At 34.0% G+C, this 16948-nt stretch overlaps 1 protein-coding gene across 1 annotated transcript in view; it reads right to left on the reverse strand.

The window, feature by feature from the left end:
• LOC137393867 (uncharacterized) overlaps positions 1-16948 on the reverse strand; it is a 121794-nt gene that overhangs the window by 60876 nt on the left and 43970 nt on the right. The window contains exons 6-10 of the mRNA XM_068080578.1: positions 10794-10864; positions 7677-7832; positions 6046-6175; positions 2280-2326; positions 499-571 (exon numbers count right to left, since the gene is read on the reverse strand). Of these exons, the coding sequence (XP_067936679.1) occupies positions 499-571; positions 2280-2326; positions 6046-6175; positions 7677-7832; positions 10794-10864 (477 nt within the window). The remainder of the gene's footprint in view (positions 1-498; positions 572-2279; positions 2327-6045; positions 6176-7676; positions 7833-10793; positions 10865-16948) is intronic.

Here is a 16948-nt window from a genome sequence, read left to right on the forward strand (position 1 = left end):
CAGATAAATTAAAGCATCTGGTGAAAGTTTAGCGGTCTAGGAAACATTTCAATTGGAAAAATATAAACACAGCATGTTAGTTATGCATTTCGTTAGTATGCGTATCCAGGCCTTTCTGCCGTCCCGCCCACAGGTTTGGTATAAAAAATAGCAATGTTTTATAAATTATAAATGAAAAATGTTTAACTGCTCAAAAGCGAATACATTTGCGACAAACTGCTTCAAACTAGCACAGATAGATTGTTGAAAGTCCAGTCGGAACAATTTGCACTTTATTGTTTGCACATTTTAGCATCTCATATAATGTCAAATAGTATAGCTGTGTCTATAAATGTATTTTAACAAGAAGCATTAACTGGATCGTGATAGTGTTGATTTTGGTCATTCTAATATGCACTAACACTGGAGTTAATTTTGTGTTATCATATACTAACGAAGATTCAAGTCTAAGAACTTTGAACAAGTTCGTTTATTTATAGATCCAATTTATAGACTTACCAACAACAATAGGTATTTCAGCTCTTTGGAAGCCAATACTGTTCACAGTTTCTTTTGATGCTTCTGGTACAGACTACAATATCACAAAAGTTAAGGACGTTTCTAAGTTTAGTTTTATAATTTAATTATTATTGGTGTCAAACTGAGAGACACGTATTATGGCTTGCATGATGATAGGTATTTTTATGTAAAGCACTGATCAATAATGAAAAAATTATTTATATAAAACTAAAATTTTCAACTGACACTTCAACCAATGAAAATTAGACACGTACAAAAACTATGAATGTATATACTCTCATAAAATCTTGTAAAATAAAAAAGTTTTCGACAAGTCTGTATTTCTAAAAACAAAAATTGACCAATCACGATCATTGATTCGGGAGTAATCACCAATCATAGTGCACTGTAGCATCTCACATTTTGAGAAAAATGGCTACGAAGTTGGGATTTTTCAATCTGGTTGAAACTTTCTAGGGCTAGTAGATAGTTGTGAATAATCAACAGAGAGAGTTTTTAGAGTGAGTTTACAGATTTACCCCTGCTGTTTGCGTGTGATTGTAAGCTATTTTTATACCGCATCATGCATCTTGCAATCGATGCACACAAAAGAGGAGCACAGGCCTAATATTCAACACACAATTAGCTATAGAGTAATACCTTGAGATATGAGTGTCCTGACATAAAGAGCAATTTGAGATACGAGGATAAGTTCGAGCAAACTTTTGCTTTGACATACGAGACAAATTTGAGATACAAGCATACGAGACAGTTCTTGATGCGGTTGCTAAGGGCCGAATATGCAAAGGGCCGCTTACAAAAACAGCATCGCTCGGTCTTTCTTATTGGATAAATTTGAAATGTTTCAAAAAGCCCGGCTAAAAGTGAAGGTGAAAGCAAGTCAAAATGTGAGACAAATAGAGTCTAGCTGGAAGAAGAAATGTAGAAAGATTCAAACTTTTCAATTGAGTGTATAGTGTGCTAAGTTCATATACGTTAAATTGAAAGTTGAAGTAGTGTTATGAAAATGGAGTATATCAAAGGTGGTGCTGTCAAGTCTCTCATTCACTGCAATTAGCAACTACTAACCGTCTTGGAGGTAGGTAATCCATACAGTACTGCCACATTTTATTGCAGATAATAACCAATAGATACATTGTAGGTATACGTTACTTTGAAATAGATGGTGAATTGAAACAAATAAAAACAGGTTTTTCCTTCGTAATATCTGGTTATTAGGTGGTTTTTCAAAGGAGAGGAACAAAATAATTTGGATTTAGTTGTTTTATATATAATTTGATTTGAGATACAAGTGAATTCACATAAAGGCTCAGATGTGAAAAGCAATAAGCTCGTATTTCAAGGTACTACGGTACCAAGGAAACACATAAGGTCAACAGTAACCATCTTAAATATGGTATTTTGAATAAGCCATGAACTATAAACTACTATGGAATCAAATAAATGACTTGAAGCTAAAATTGTTGAGGATGCATTTACTGATATACTTTGAACTATTGCATCATAATAGAACTTGTGTAACATTTTCTTTATAAACTTTCATCAGATTCTGTGTACGTGTAAATTTACCAGCACCAAATCAGATGAGAAAATTAAAAATCTGAAAAAGGTTTATTTAATAAATTCAAAACATGACAAGTTTCAATTTTTGCAAATTTTAGCCCAGCAGTTGTGAAAAATAATAACTTAATGCTGATGCATAACTTGATGTTTCCAAAAAATTGCTCTAGCCAAACAATACACATTTCAAGGGATGTTACCTGTTGAACTTCAGGAAATGTGCTAAAGGGAGTTTCATCAGAAAGCTCTACAAACAAAAGTACAACCTGTTATTGTGCGCTAACAACAACACCAAGCAATACTATAAAAATTTGAATGACTGCTATAGCCTAGATGATGGCTAGCAAGGATAGGCAACAGGAACACGCCGTAAAGTAACAAAGAACTAGATGCAATGTTTGTCCCAAGATTTGGCGGCAGAGTATTTCCAGCACACATTTTGGAGATAGTCAATGAAGATAGTACTGGTGAAAGACCCGAATTTTTAACAATTGTATTTCTTATCTTGTATATTTTATTGAATACCATAGAAAATTTGTTGTTAAAATCTCAAAGTTTGTATGTGTGTTTGTCCAGCTACAGCTATTAAAATCTTTAAATTAAAATTTCGCATTCTGATGGACTTGAACTGTCGGAGATTGCAACCACAAGTTATAATTCCCACGCACTCTACCACTGAGCTATACAATGTGATTGATCAAATATGTTATCATATACATGTATGCACACGGTGAATGATGTATTACTTGAAACTCTATGATTTTTATTAACTGTATGAAACACAACGCTTTTTCGTGTTTTTTTGAACTTCTATTTCAGGTTTTTTACAAGGTTAAATTGCTATATCGCAGTCAAGGGCAATTCTTTTCATGCGGACAATTGTATTATCTCCGTAGGAAAAGCCTCGACATTCTCCCTCCATTCGGCCAAACATAGGCAGGAAGATATCTCATTTCTACATTTATACTAGTATCGAGAGGTACCAGTATCGTCGTATTTCCAAGTTTTGATAAATAGCTTCTCATGATATGTACATGTAATTTGAAAATTAGAATGGCAAATGTTGTTATATGTTAAACACAAGCCAATTTTTTGTCCAAAGACTTTTTCACTACTCGGGCAACGCCGGGTAGTACAGATAGTCTATATGTAAATCTCCAAGTTTGTGTGTGTCTGTATGTGTGCAGTTTGGTTTTTCCAGCTATAGCTATTAACGTTTAGGAATGAAATGTCCATTTAATGCTGGATTTGATCTCGGAACCTCTCAATGACCAATATCATAGCTTAACAATTAAGCTACGCGAGATTGATAGATTCATTGTGCGATATATGTCGCTATGTGGGTGAAAATACACATAGCATTACGTTATGACACAAATAGCACTAAAGCTTGCTCTCAAGGCTCTTATTAGTAAGTTTGGCAACACTAACTTACTAAAATTGGGCATTGGCAATGTGACAGGCTAATGGCAAGTGGCAGGTAACTACATTACCTGTCATGGTTATAAGCTGATTTTTTAATATTCTTGCAACGCCCAGCGTTCCGCTAGTGAGACAAATAGTAGTTGTTCAAGTGTATTGGTTTGACTATTTGTATAAAATTGTCCCAGATATGGCAGCTACTAATATTGCTAGTAAACAAGCTACCCAGGTCATACATTAATACATAATCCTCAATCGCTGTAAAACACTTGACTTTTTCAGCAATGACTTTTCATTTAAAAGTAATGCTAGCCTCACTGCGAGTTTTTCAATTATTATTTATTCTAAAAGTCATTTCTTAAATTGTCTTAAATTTCAAGTTCTTGTTAACAGTAATTTAGAACAAAAATGAATGGACAGCTTCATCCTTTACTGCATTTGGATTGTTGCAGTAATAAACCATTAACTCTAGTTTTGTTTAAATAGCAATAATTTTCTCACTTCTTCCTTTAACGTCACTATCAATCGTAGAACCAATGACTAACGAATTAAAGTTATATACCGAAAAACCTGTAAAATTTGAATGCCATCTTCATTTGAACACCAACTTTATTAGAATCTCATTTTTATTTGAGCGGCACTTTGGGAGAAGGGTTGAAAAATTGAGCGCCACCCTTTAATTAAATGACTCTTTTTTTAAATGCCACTTCTATTTGATTGCCACTATATAACATTTTTAATTTTTACAAACCCATAATAGCAAGTGATCAGAAAATTGTCCACAAAACTGTACTGATAATGACTCGGTTACATGAATAACAATTAATTTGTTCATTGTTTCTGTTCGTATCGAAGTCTGTTTTTCAACATCAAGTCTTCACGGGTTTTTTCGATAAAACTGTGAATGCTACACCATATAAATAATTAGTAACTGTATTAGGCTAATAGCAACTCCTTTTTTTAATGCGGTCTTGACAGGTCAATATATGTAAAAAGAGTTTTTGTGTTAACGATGGAATCTGGGCTACTGCATTTTTTTCTAAGCTATTTTGATTACACACAGTTTCTCTTTATTCTAGATGTATTCTTACGTGTTCTAAAATGCATCGCATGAAAGATTTGCTCCGCTAAAAAATTGTTTGAATGTTAATTTCGATTAGCTCAGCTGTACAGAAGAGGAGTTGAGGTCAAAAAACACTGTGGAAGGTATTGAACAGCCAAAAGAATATGAAACGGTTTTAAACGATGACAACAACAATCAGAACGCAACTGGCTGAGCAAATGACGCTAATATTTTTGTTCTAAAAATATTAATTTTGACTTTAAAATGTTAAATTTTGTTTTTGAATGCATTATACATGTGGTTTGTTAATGTCACTTGTTCTTGAATTATATATTTATAACATTTAATAAATTATTATTACCAAATAACATATAAATTTGCAGATTTACAGCATAAATATTATTTGATGGCACCATTGCGGTAATATGAACTCGGCTTACAATGGATCGATGCTCGTAACTCCTCTTCTATCACACATAAAAAGCCTGTTTTGACTGCAAACTGTAGCAAACATATTAATGAGTGTAATGAGCTTTTATGCAACCTTGTTAAATTTAGTTATAAAATGTTTCTTCAAAGTTCAAATGAAACAAAAAATTTGAAAACTCCAACAAATTGCAAAGCAGGCTATAAGACCATTGTAATCTTATTGCAAGCATTAGATATCAACTGGTAGAGACATGTATCAGTTTCCTCATGCATATTTATTTAGAGATTTATGACAAGTTGGAGGTGAGTTATCAAATTTCTTCTACCCAAAGGCATAATGTCGCTCCGTCCGAAGAAGAGTGCGAAATATAGGCGACATTTGATTCGCCGGTAAATGTGTTAAACTTGTCTTCTCAATATTCTGATGAGGCGTTTGAAAAATACGATGCTACCCCTTTATTTAAAAGCCATATCTAATAAAGTGCCACTCTAAAGGAAGGGTTGAAAAATAAAGCACCATGAAGTTCAAATAAAAACTTTATGGTAAATAGTTATATACAAATAATGAATTAAAGTTCACAGTGAATATAATACTAAACACTAATTAGCACAATAAATTTTCACTTTCGCTTACTTTTCATTTCACTCATGCAATATCAAGCATTTATGAAACATGAAGAATGCTGAACTGAGAGGGAGAGCAAGCATCATATCTCTTTGGTGCATTGTGGGAAATATTTCGGCTAATAGCATATCAGCATCTTTGTTATTTCAATGTATTCGGCACACTAACTGCCAAATTCCAACTTCGAGATAAATTCTTGTTGATATCATATGACAAAATAATGCCGTATGGCGAGGGGGAAAATCATCGTGTTCCACATTATAAGGCGAAAAAACCGTGTAATAGGGACATCATAACCGGGGTGCACTGTATTATGGTACTGAACATTTCCTCATGGCCAGTTGTTAACCCTCAACTATCGCGGCACAAAACGTAAAACAGTCAGTCTGCTTTGCTAGCCTGATATATTACAAATAAGTAAACTTACCTTTAATTCCACTCCTTTCTACGTAGCATACCACACCATGGTCACTGTTATATGAGAAGGAAAGATTGTGGATAAGCATTTTTAGATAGCCAGTTTTGTCGAAGACTAGATCCATGTCCGTACTATTCAGCTACATACAAACATCAGTGAGTAACGGCAATCAGCCAATCCACAACTAAGCCTTATGAAGATGATAGCTAGTTTTATCATGGAAATCCCTCATGTAGTTTTAGACTAACTGTGAAACCTTTAAGGATTAGAGCAAGAGCGATTAAGAATGGGCGCAACTATTATTAATTGTCTATTAGCTCTCTATTGAATCTAATACACTGTAAATCTGTTGCATTAAAAATTTGCAATCAATTTGGTTGAACACATATCTTTGTATCATCCATTGATAAGGAATCAGTGTAAAATACGATTCTTAACATAAGAGGAAGCCTTATATAGTAATTTTGTTTATGGTAGAATTAGCCCTATCAAAGATTGTTCAGCGCTTAGAATTAGTGATATACAAAAATATCAACTCCTATATCTGCTAAGAAGCCATTCATAATAGTTTAAAAATGAAATTAAAATGAAATATATTTTAATACGGACTCGTACAAGCAGCAAACGTTGCTGCTGAGTTTAATGAACACTTGTCAATAGTGAGTAAAATCACATCAAACCTTATACTTGGCCGGATCTGTCAACTGACATGACTGGGCGGACTATACGCCCTTGCGCTTCTCAACAAATGATTTCTAGGTAAATTGCTGTCTCTCCTAGTTTGGGCTAAATTATAAATCGTCGTAAAGAGACCAAGTCATATATTTGGAACAGGTGGAATGCTAAACATTGTGTGAGAGAATAAATGTAAAAGATCAAAACAGATTTCTACCTAAAAACCTTTGATTGCCAACACACTTTCATCTTGGGTGAGATGTTCTACATAAACCTACATTTTGCATTTAGGTTGACCGCGTATAGTGCAACCATAATCTGATAGATCTCTAGCCTGTTCATATATAATTGATCTTTCATATCACTCATGTAAAGCTTGTCTGGAGTGTAGGTCACCCAATATACATTTTGTGTAGTCAACCATCATTGAGCCATTAGGTGATGCATTTATTCAGTAGATACATCATGTTGCAAGACTCACAGAAAATGCATGACATTCATACTGGATTGCTCTGGCTAAAAATGCATATACTCAATGTGTATATTCAAAAATGTAAAATGTAAAACTTGCGCATCAGATGTGAAATGTTTGTATTAGCCACATCCAGCGTCTAGCGGTACCTTTTTGTACATAATTTAATAACCAAAACAGGTGCAATCGTGGCTTGATTTTGGGAAGTTTTTCAATGTCATTTCAGATAGGAAGCACTTCTACTGAAGCTATTTTAAAAACATGTTTCTTAAAAAAAACCTTATTGTGAGCAATATATGGTTCTCATGCCTTTCATGTCCAGTGATTGGGTTGTTCTAAAGAATATAAAAGTGCCAAGTTTTTTATGACACGGCTTCAAGGCTTTTAGCATTAGCAATACTTAAGATGACTCAGTTGACAAGTGAGCTATTGATCTAAAAATAGCTGAGAACAAATATACCCATATACATGTAAGTTACTGTAGGATACATACATCTATACGCGAGCCATTGTTATACACAGCCCATCGTAGTGAGCTGTTGAGCAAATTAAATTCTGCAGTGTCCTCATTCCGCAATACACATCCTGCAGCAAGCGGCTGATTTACAACTGCTACTGTAGATGGACATCCAAAGTATCCGGAGGGATCCTAAAACCATTACCACATAATAGCAGTCTTATTAATGCATGAGCACGAGTTACTAACAAGTGAGCTGCGCAGGACTTCTCTCAAACTCAATCTATAGAATAGTAGCTGCGTTAGACAATAACACTATGCTTTGCTTATGCCCAGAGAGTCTGTAAATATACCTTCAGCTGTGATTGAGAAATATACACCCAATAGTATAAACATTTCACTTGAATAGTTCAGAAGACTTCAAGAAACTTACAAGGATAAGCTCATGCTAAAGTCGTACATGCTTTGCATTACATTTGGACACATTAGCAAAGTAAGATGACACATGAATGAAGGCTGGGGAATTGTCAATGCTTGCCACTGTTGCTCCTACTGCAAGCTATGGTACCAGTTACAACGAGTCCATGTTAAAAGGGGTGGGTTGAGAATTTTAATATCCTCAAACAGCAAAAACTGCCGTATACTTAGATTTATGACAAAATCAAATAAGCCTGGTTCCCATATACGTCGTAAAGCAACGGCGACAGCACTGCAGGCTATTAGCGATGAAATGGGAAACTACGCATCGGGTACCGCCGGTAGTTGCCGGCGGCAACGCAATAGTTTAGCGATGTTCACATTTTGCAAAAGGCCGCAGGCAAAACCTTCCGAAATGCACTGTACAGGTGAAGGTCACCATTATAGAAACGGCATGGCGAGCAAACATTTTATTTGATTACGCGATTATGTTTAGCGATGCAGCTTATGTGAACAGATGCCTCCGAGCCTAGCGTCGCAAGCGTTTTGCTGCGCAAGTTACCGCTGGAGTCTCGCAATCGATATGGGAACCAGGCTTTAAACATTTGATAACTCTGGTCTACACTTTCATGCAACACACTGTGGAAATGCTAATGGCCATGATGTGTCCTGTATGTGCACATACCAAAAAAAACTACGTTGTTTTTTTTCAAATTTTGTGCCACTAAAAGTGAAAACTTTTTCGTATGTCGTTTGTGTGATAGTTAAATAATTTTGATGAAAATAAAACATTAAATTAATTCAACTACATTCTTACTTCGACTTACGAGTGCTCCACATACGGTAAACTTGAGATACGAGTTAGCTGTTGAGCAAGTTTTAGCACTAACATACGAGGCACTTTTGGGATACGAGCACACGAGTCAATGGCCAAGTATGTCAGAGGTGTCTTATGAGAGCAGCATCACTCTGTAATTTCAACTGCTCAAGTTATACTTTTGCAACGCGTTTTTTGTGCGCATTTATCGATGCAGAATTGAGTGAATTTTAAGTACTGTGCAACGAGCGAAAGCATTCGGACAAGTTGGCTAGTGGTTGTGCATTAGCTCTTTGCGACATCTGTGTTTGTCCTTTTTGAAACATATTGAAAGGGCGACAAAAGCAAAGACCCTTAGATAGGTTTCCCTTAAAACGACCGGCTGATCGTGAGAACGAAACAAAGGAAAATTAGCTAAGCTGCAAGAAAAGATTTAAAACTACAAAAGCCAAAATTTTTTTAATTACCTCAAGTTTACAATAAAAGTTTACTTTATGTCTGTGCGTCAGAACTCAATTTTATCAAAGTCAAATTTATAATGAAGGGTAACTTTTCTCACCCTCCTTGGCAAATGCTAGCGTTAGCTGCTATTGTATCTATTTTATTTTACAATTTAATTAATCCCATTTCCTTGCATTAATTTTTATTCTTTACTTTTTGAAATTATGTGGTAAGTTAAGACAATTACCAACATGTTTTTTCTGTTACAATATCTAAGTGTTTCTGTTTGTGTTTTTCAGAGTATGAAAACCAATAAATATATACTTAATTGTTCTATGAATAAATAAATTGCACCAACGTGCAAGTAAATTGGCATACAAGCTCAGTCCCATATGCATTAAGCTAGTAAGTTGAGGTATTACTGGAAAAGTATATTTTGGGGCCACATTAGACATTTTCACTACAAATAAAATTATGCAAACATCAACTTGTCAAAGTTCTACAGGTTCTTAAAATGCAATAAACAAAAAATACAGATAAACAGCATGCTGGAGAAGAAATCACACAAAAGTTGTCCAAATGTGACAGTTTCAAACTGCTAAGACTTGCCGTTCTAGTACCTTTTGGCATTATAGTTTACAGATAATAAGTTACTATGTCAAATTCACAGCTGATTTTAACAGATTTTTAAACTTCACTTCATGCAAGGCATCCTGACCAAATTGACCATATTGCAGCGATCATACTTCCAATTTATAGAACAAAATATTTCTGTTTTGCTAATTACTGAAAATACCAAAACTCTAACAAAACAAGTTTATTTCAAAAATATGGAAATAGCAGCTTACAGTAAATACTTTGATTTAGTTACCAAGCAAAATGAGTGTTGATGAAAATAATGAGCGGATATCATTGGAAACAACTTTTGCTGACAACCTTTCACCAGAAGTTGCATTATGAATTAGACATTCATAACGTTTCGGGGCAAATCTAGCAAATTATCCATTACGTGTGTATTTAAACAACTTATATTTTCTGTATGTAAAACCTACTACTTATGACTTATAAAAATCAACTACCGCTATGAATTCTTATTAAAAAAAGAACAGAGAAATGACCCGATTGATTAGCACTTGATTAACCTAGTTTCCTACATATAATTTAATTTAGTACATTTGGTTTTATACATGTACAATAACCTAAAATATATATTGTTAACTTTTTGAGCTAAGCAACAAATTAGAATATATCTGTGAAGCTTCTTGTATACTTCCTAAACTGTCATGTTAGTAAAACATCCCACCCTATGTGGGAATGTCACACGATCCATAAAAACTACATAGAAGCATTTTGGTTTTTATCACACTTTATGACTGGTTGTCCCCATGGGTGAATCAAAACTTTTCATCGTGCCAATGACAGCAACTGAAGGTTAATGAATTGCTGACAATATAATAGATTAAAAAGGTAACACATACCGAGCTTCCATAATCACAGCTTTGCAAAAATCCTGCAACTTTTTCCAGATTTGGCTCAAACTTGACACTGGCTACAACATTCCATTCGATTGGTATGAAAACAAAGCAAAAATGATATGATTTAGATGTTTGCCACTGACAAAGGTGTCACCTCCATGTACTAAAATGTATCCTAAGCATGGAATGAGAGCATAATCTAGTTATTATCTTTATAATAACAGATAGATTAGCACAATGGTGGAAGCACATTGGTATGTGGTTTTACTTGCTTGGCTTAAAAACTACAAAATATAATGCATATCAAAACATTCGATGTACATTATCTTGAGAATTTATCTTTGTCATGGATTCAATAAATAGAAAGTACAGTGCACCATCATAATATGATTACCCTGATATACGGATTTTTCACCTTAGGAAATGGAACACGATGAACTTTTCACCTCACCATACAAATCTTATTCAACTATATGAATTCAACCAAATTATTGAATGAGTTTAAATTTGGCAGCCAGTGTGCTTATTACGTACGTCAATTTAACAAAGATACTGAAATACTGTTCGCTAAAAATATTTTCACAACACCCGACAAAGATGCGATGACCGATTTCTCTCAATTCAGCGATTCTTGTGGGTAAAACGGTAATATTTCCACTTTAAAACCAGTAAAGTTGGAGTTGTGATCCCTTTAAACAGAAGTCAGTAGTCAGAACCCTTTCCTTAACCTGCTAACAAAAACCCATTTCATTGCGAAAACAGAAGCATTTGGGGTTTTTGTCAAATTAGGTTGAAAAGGATTTTAAACAGGTCCGTTAAAAGTTATAGTGAAAACATAGACAGAAACTGATAAAAATTTAGTAAATTTGAAATTTAGTAAAATAGTTAAAAATACATACTAAAATTTAGCTTCAAATGTGTGATTAGTAAGCTTAACTTATTTGAGGTGAGGTCAAAGTTTATGCTATACATACGTCTGGCTTGAAGGCAAAAACTCCCTGCAGTACAACTGCACATGGTACATTAAAATGTTACATTGTATTGCAGATCATAACCAGTAAATACAATGTTACTGAAGGTAACTATAGTTACTATGGTTAACATACTATTTAGTTACTAACTTATAATATGTACAGCACTTATATAAAACTTTGACTATTTTTACTGGGGGATGTTTGCATTATATAATTACTATGGTTTCTATACCCCTACATACGACTTTTTCATCATACGATGCCAACCCTAAAAAATCATACACACAGTTCGTGCTCAGCTGCCGACAATACCACTCAGAGGAATGGTACCAAATAGTCCGCATTAAAGATGTGACTGCGTCAAAAAGGTCAATTTAATGAAATTAAGACGAATAAAAGGCTAAAACATCAGCTACAATTTCATGTCATTTTTGTCTTCGTGGACTAACCCTGTCCAGAAATAAATGCGTTTGAATGAGGCCATCTTTTAAAAAGCTCAGATTCCAGCTGGTGCTTCATTCGTGATGTAACGAGGGATACATGTGAAAAGAGTCCACGAGCGATAAATATAAGATCTTTTTTTGGCCAATCATCAGGGCGAAATCTTTATATAGGTCATTTTAAATGTTATCGCTCGTAAGACGAACGATAATGATGTCGAAGATTCTGAGATGTCGAAGATTCTTGTTGTTAGGAATATTACTCTACTACTAGTTAGTTGCGCGCATCGACTACTAGTAGATTCTAGTAGCTACATGCATCGACATATTTATTTTACATTATTTATCAGACAGGTTATGGTTAGAGCTGACAGGCGTCAGCAGCGTTATGCTGCAGAGGAAGATAGGAGAATGGAGGTAAATTTATCTTCAACTTTGAGTATCCTATACATATATTCTAAGCTAACGGTAATACTTTTAGTACTCATGAATACATCTACTAATAAGTAAAATTATAACTTTTTGCTATCACGAATCATCATTGCATAACTTTTTAATCGTTTCATAACTTTTTATCGTTTCACCTAGCTATAGCATTTTCTTTGGCATTTTTAGCTAGTAAATTAGATTTATGATTAGAATTTGTTTAGTGCGTGAAAAGTGAAGAAAATCAATTGATCAATGCTCATCTTCAACTCTCAGAAACAACGCTTCGAATTGTTGGCTTGGCGTATTTATGCTTTTGTTAAACATTTATTCATTTTGAAAATTACACTCGCAATCTATCTAACTCTCAAATTGAAAGCTTTCAGTAGGCACGCGTTAGAACGACATGTATATGTGAATGACATTTATTGCATTTGTTTTAATGTTGCAGGATGTTTATGTTTACAAGTCCACTAGCGGAGCAGTAGTGTCGGTCTGGAAACTGCCATAAATGGGAAAGAGAGACACGAATGTGTGCTGCACAAACCATAATATGTTTTGTTTGAGTTTGCTGCAGTAGTTAGCTGTAGTAGTTTGTCCTATTATATGAACTGAAACTATGTGAATGGCCACGACTCGGATGGATGTTTTTAATAAAAACTTTGTGCTGCGATGAAAATTTTTTGGCTTGTAAAAATTATATAATAAAACTAGAAATTCCACTGTCATACAGCCCACGACCAAAGTGATATTGGAAAAAAGAAAGGGTACTGATGGTTGAGAAATGCAATATTAGCAGTCAAATAGGATAACTGCAATGGTAGCTGTAATGTACTGGGTGTGGGTGTTATATACAACAAATAGCAATAATGAAAGGAAATGATTATATGTTTATATCTCTTCTCCTGCAAAAAGAGAAATGCAATATTGGCCAATATTAGAAGTAAAATGCACTGATATTATTAGAATAACCAATATTATTAATATAGTAATAATATAAAACCAATGCACAATTTTGTTTACATTTCAAAACGTCGTAGCTATCAATATCACGAAGTTGTCCCACGACCAAACAAGAGTGAAACGATTGATTGGGAGAATTATGATAAATGCACATGTGCACACAACTCCCGAAAAATTATCCGTTAACGGCCGTCACCAAACCCTTGCAACGAAATCCTATCAACAAATTTAACTATTTTTCAGTAAAGTCGTTTAAGTATAATAATGATACAAAACGCATATAAACACATTTAAATATGTTACCAAGCCTTTGAAAGGTTGACGCAAATACCTAAAACTAACCCATCTAATCGGATTATACATAAATAGACAGATTTATTAGGACGAAAATCGTCACAAAACGCTTGAAAAGCTTTGTTTAATAAAAGTTAAGACCGGAAATTGAAAAGTCGAGCGACAGAGAATAGAACGATAAAGTCTTGCCACAAATCGCCACAAAACGCTTGAACAGCTTGGTTTATTAATAGTTTCGACCGACCTACGAAACTCCAAAAAAGCCGTGCGACAGATAGTAGAACTATTTACTGTGTACTGTTTGTCTACTGTTAGAGGCGTAGACCGATTTACAGGTACGAAAATGTGGTACACAGTTTATCAGCCTACGGTTTTGTCCAATTACCGAAGGTTTTTCAAATTATCTAGAACATCAGCCAGATTTCTTTACATCTTATCTAAAAGGTAGGGCCGTTACTACAACTCCCTTTTATGACAAGAATATTTCTTTATTTCACTCCGGTTCGCATAAAACTTCCAGACGTGTAAATGCCAACGCTTGCTCTTTGTTACATATCGCTGTCAAAACCATTCTACATTCATCACAACACAACCAACTTTCAAACTGTATATTACACATCAGTTTGCCGTTTAACGTTTAATATTGCATTTAGATTTACATTTGCAGAGATATAATAAACATATTTCTTTATTGTTGGCATTGTTGTTGTTAGTTAAATTACGTACAGTAGGTTAGGTCTACGGCTTGAATTAATGTTTATTTTATTATTGTAAAACATAAGTTTGAGATAGTTAAATATTTATTTTATTAATATTTATTTCTGTTACATATCGCTGTCAAAACCGTTCTACATTCAACACAACCAACTTTCAAACTGTATATTACAATATATTTTACTTTTAACATTGCATTTCAGATATATAATAAACATATTTGATTATTGCTGTTGTTAGTTTAATTACTTACAGTAATTTAGGTCTACAGCTTGAATTAATGTTTATTTTAACCAACAGACAACTTTCAAATTGTATATTACACGGCAGCTTGCCATTTACTTTTAATATTGCATTTCAATATAATAAGAGATATAATAAACATATATCATTATTGCTGTTGTTATTTAAATTACGTACAGTAGTTTGAGTCTACAGCTTGAATTAATATTTATTTTATTATTGTAAAACATAAGTTTGAGATAGTTAATTATTTATTTTATTAATATTTATTTCTTTTACATTTCTGTTATTTAGGTTGCGCCTTTTTAGAGTCGTGCTCTCTCAAATTTATTTTATATCATCTCAAACAAGTCTCATTTACATTATACTCTGTCAATTCCTGCTGAGAACTACTTTTTCGACAACCATCAGTACCCTTTCTTTTTTCCATTACTACTTTGGTCGTGGGCTGTATGACAGTGGAATTTCTAGTGATATTTATATAGATTTTTAAAAAATCTGTACTACGTAGTCATTGTTCTGTAGTCATCCAAACTTATAATTAATTATTGTAATAATCTCATAAGAAAATGAAAAAATTGAAATCGGCAAAAATGAAACGATTTGTGTACTCCTATGTTAATTGCCGAAACCTTCGGCAATTCGACAATGCTATAGACTAGTGAAAAATGCACATTATTTTTTCGCGAAATGCGCACGACTTGATCGTTCTATTATCTGTCGACCGCCGTTTCAATTTCCGGTCTTAACTTTTATTAAACCAAGCTTTTCAAGTGATTTGTGACGATTTTCGTCCTAATAAATCTGTCTATTTGTGAATAATCTAATCAGATGGGTAAGTTTGCAAAGAATTTCGACAATTTACAAAGACTCGGTAACATATTTAAATAGGCCTATATGTGTTTTGTATCGTTATTATACTTTAACCAATCTACAAAACGATGGTTAAATTTGTTGATGAAATTTTCAAACAAAGGTTCGTCTCATTGTTGATGATGAATAATTTTCGTAAGTGGTGTGCACATGCATTTATTATAAAAACTCCCTAACTTCGCATCCGCTCATTTGGTCGTGGGATAATATTGTTGAAGACAATGCAAAACATCATTTGCAGAACATATTGAATACATTATAGCCCTGTTATCATCTGTGCTGAAATATTCTCTGGTAGATGGATTTATGAAGTGTAATCAGAGCTGTATTGACAGGTACTTTTGAATAGCTCGATTCAATTCCAACGGACCAAATATTAAGTTCAAAAAATTTTATGTTCCACCCTACTAAGAAAAACAGGTGAATCCACAAATCGCCAACCGGGTGCAAGAACGGTTTTATTAATCCTTTACCGGACTCGGTGAGTTAATTGATTTCAACGAACTTGACATTGTTTTACACTCACTATTTCGGTCAACTAATAAAACCATTTGTTTTGTACTTAAATTAACTAATATATAATGGACCAGTATAATTTTCTACAAATTGATACTAATAATGACTAGATAGGATAGACTATACATGACCTTTTGGAATGCAGTTGGTTTCGCCATATATTCGAACATATTATTTCCAAAGATTTATTTAGTAGCTGGTTTCCGGTGTACGTGTAGCAACTGAGAACTTAGTTGATACAAAGGCCGTGATGAAATAAGCTAACACGACGACCTAATTACCGTAGACCGGTAGAATTAGTAGTCAGTACTCAGATGTTTACACAGCATTTAGAAGAAGCTAATATGACAAGTTTTTAATTGTTTGAGACATTTATAATAATGTATCTGTAGCTGCATTTAAAGTTTTATTCTAGTCAACATGAGCAAATACAAAATAAAATATATGCCAATAGAGCCGCGTAGGACTAGACTTTTATCGCATTCTCTGTGAATACGAGAGATAAAAACAGGTTGTATCACGCGTTACATCATTTTGGGCAAGTCTTGGCATGTTTTTTTTGGCCTGAGCGTTTTTACCGCAATCAATTTTTTTCGATTTTAATCTTCAAATATCTTGACAATGAGATCGCCTAACACAGTGTCGTATAGTTTCACAGTCCCGTGACAGAAAACCAGAAATAAAAATGCTCGTTTCCAAACAAACCCGGTCGGCA

This window comes from Watersipora subatra, chromosome 4, assembly GCF_963576615.1.
Source record: "Watersipora subatra chromosome 4, tzWatSuba1.1, whole genome shotgun sequence".
Classification (NCBI taxonomy): Eukaryota; Metazoa; Bryozoa; class Gymnolaemata; order Cheilostomatida; family Watersiporidae; genus Watersipora; species Watersipora subatra.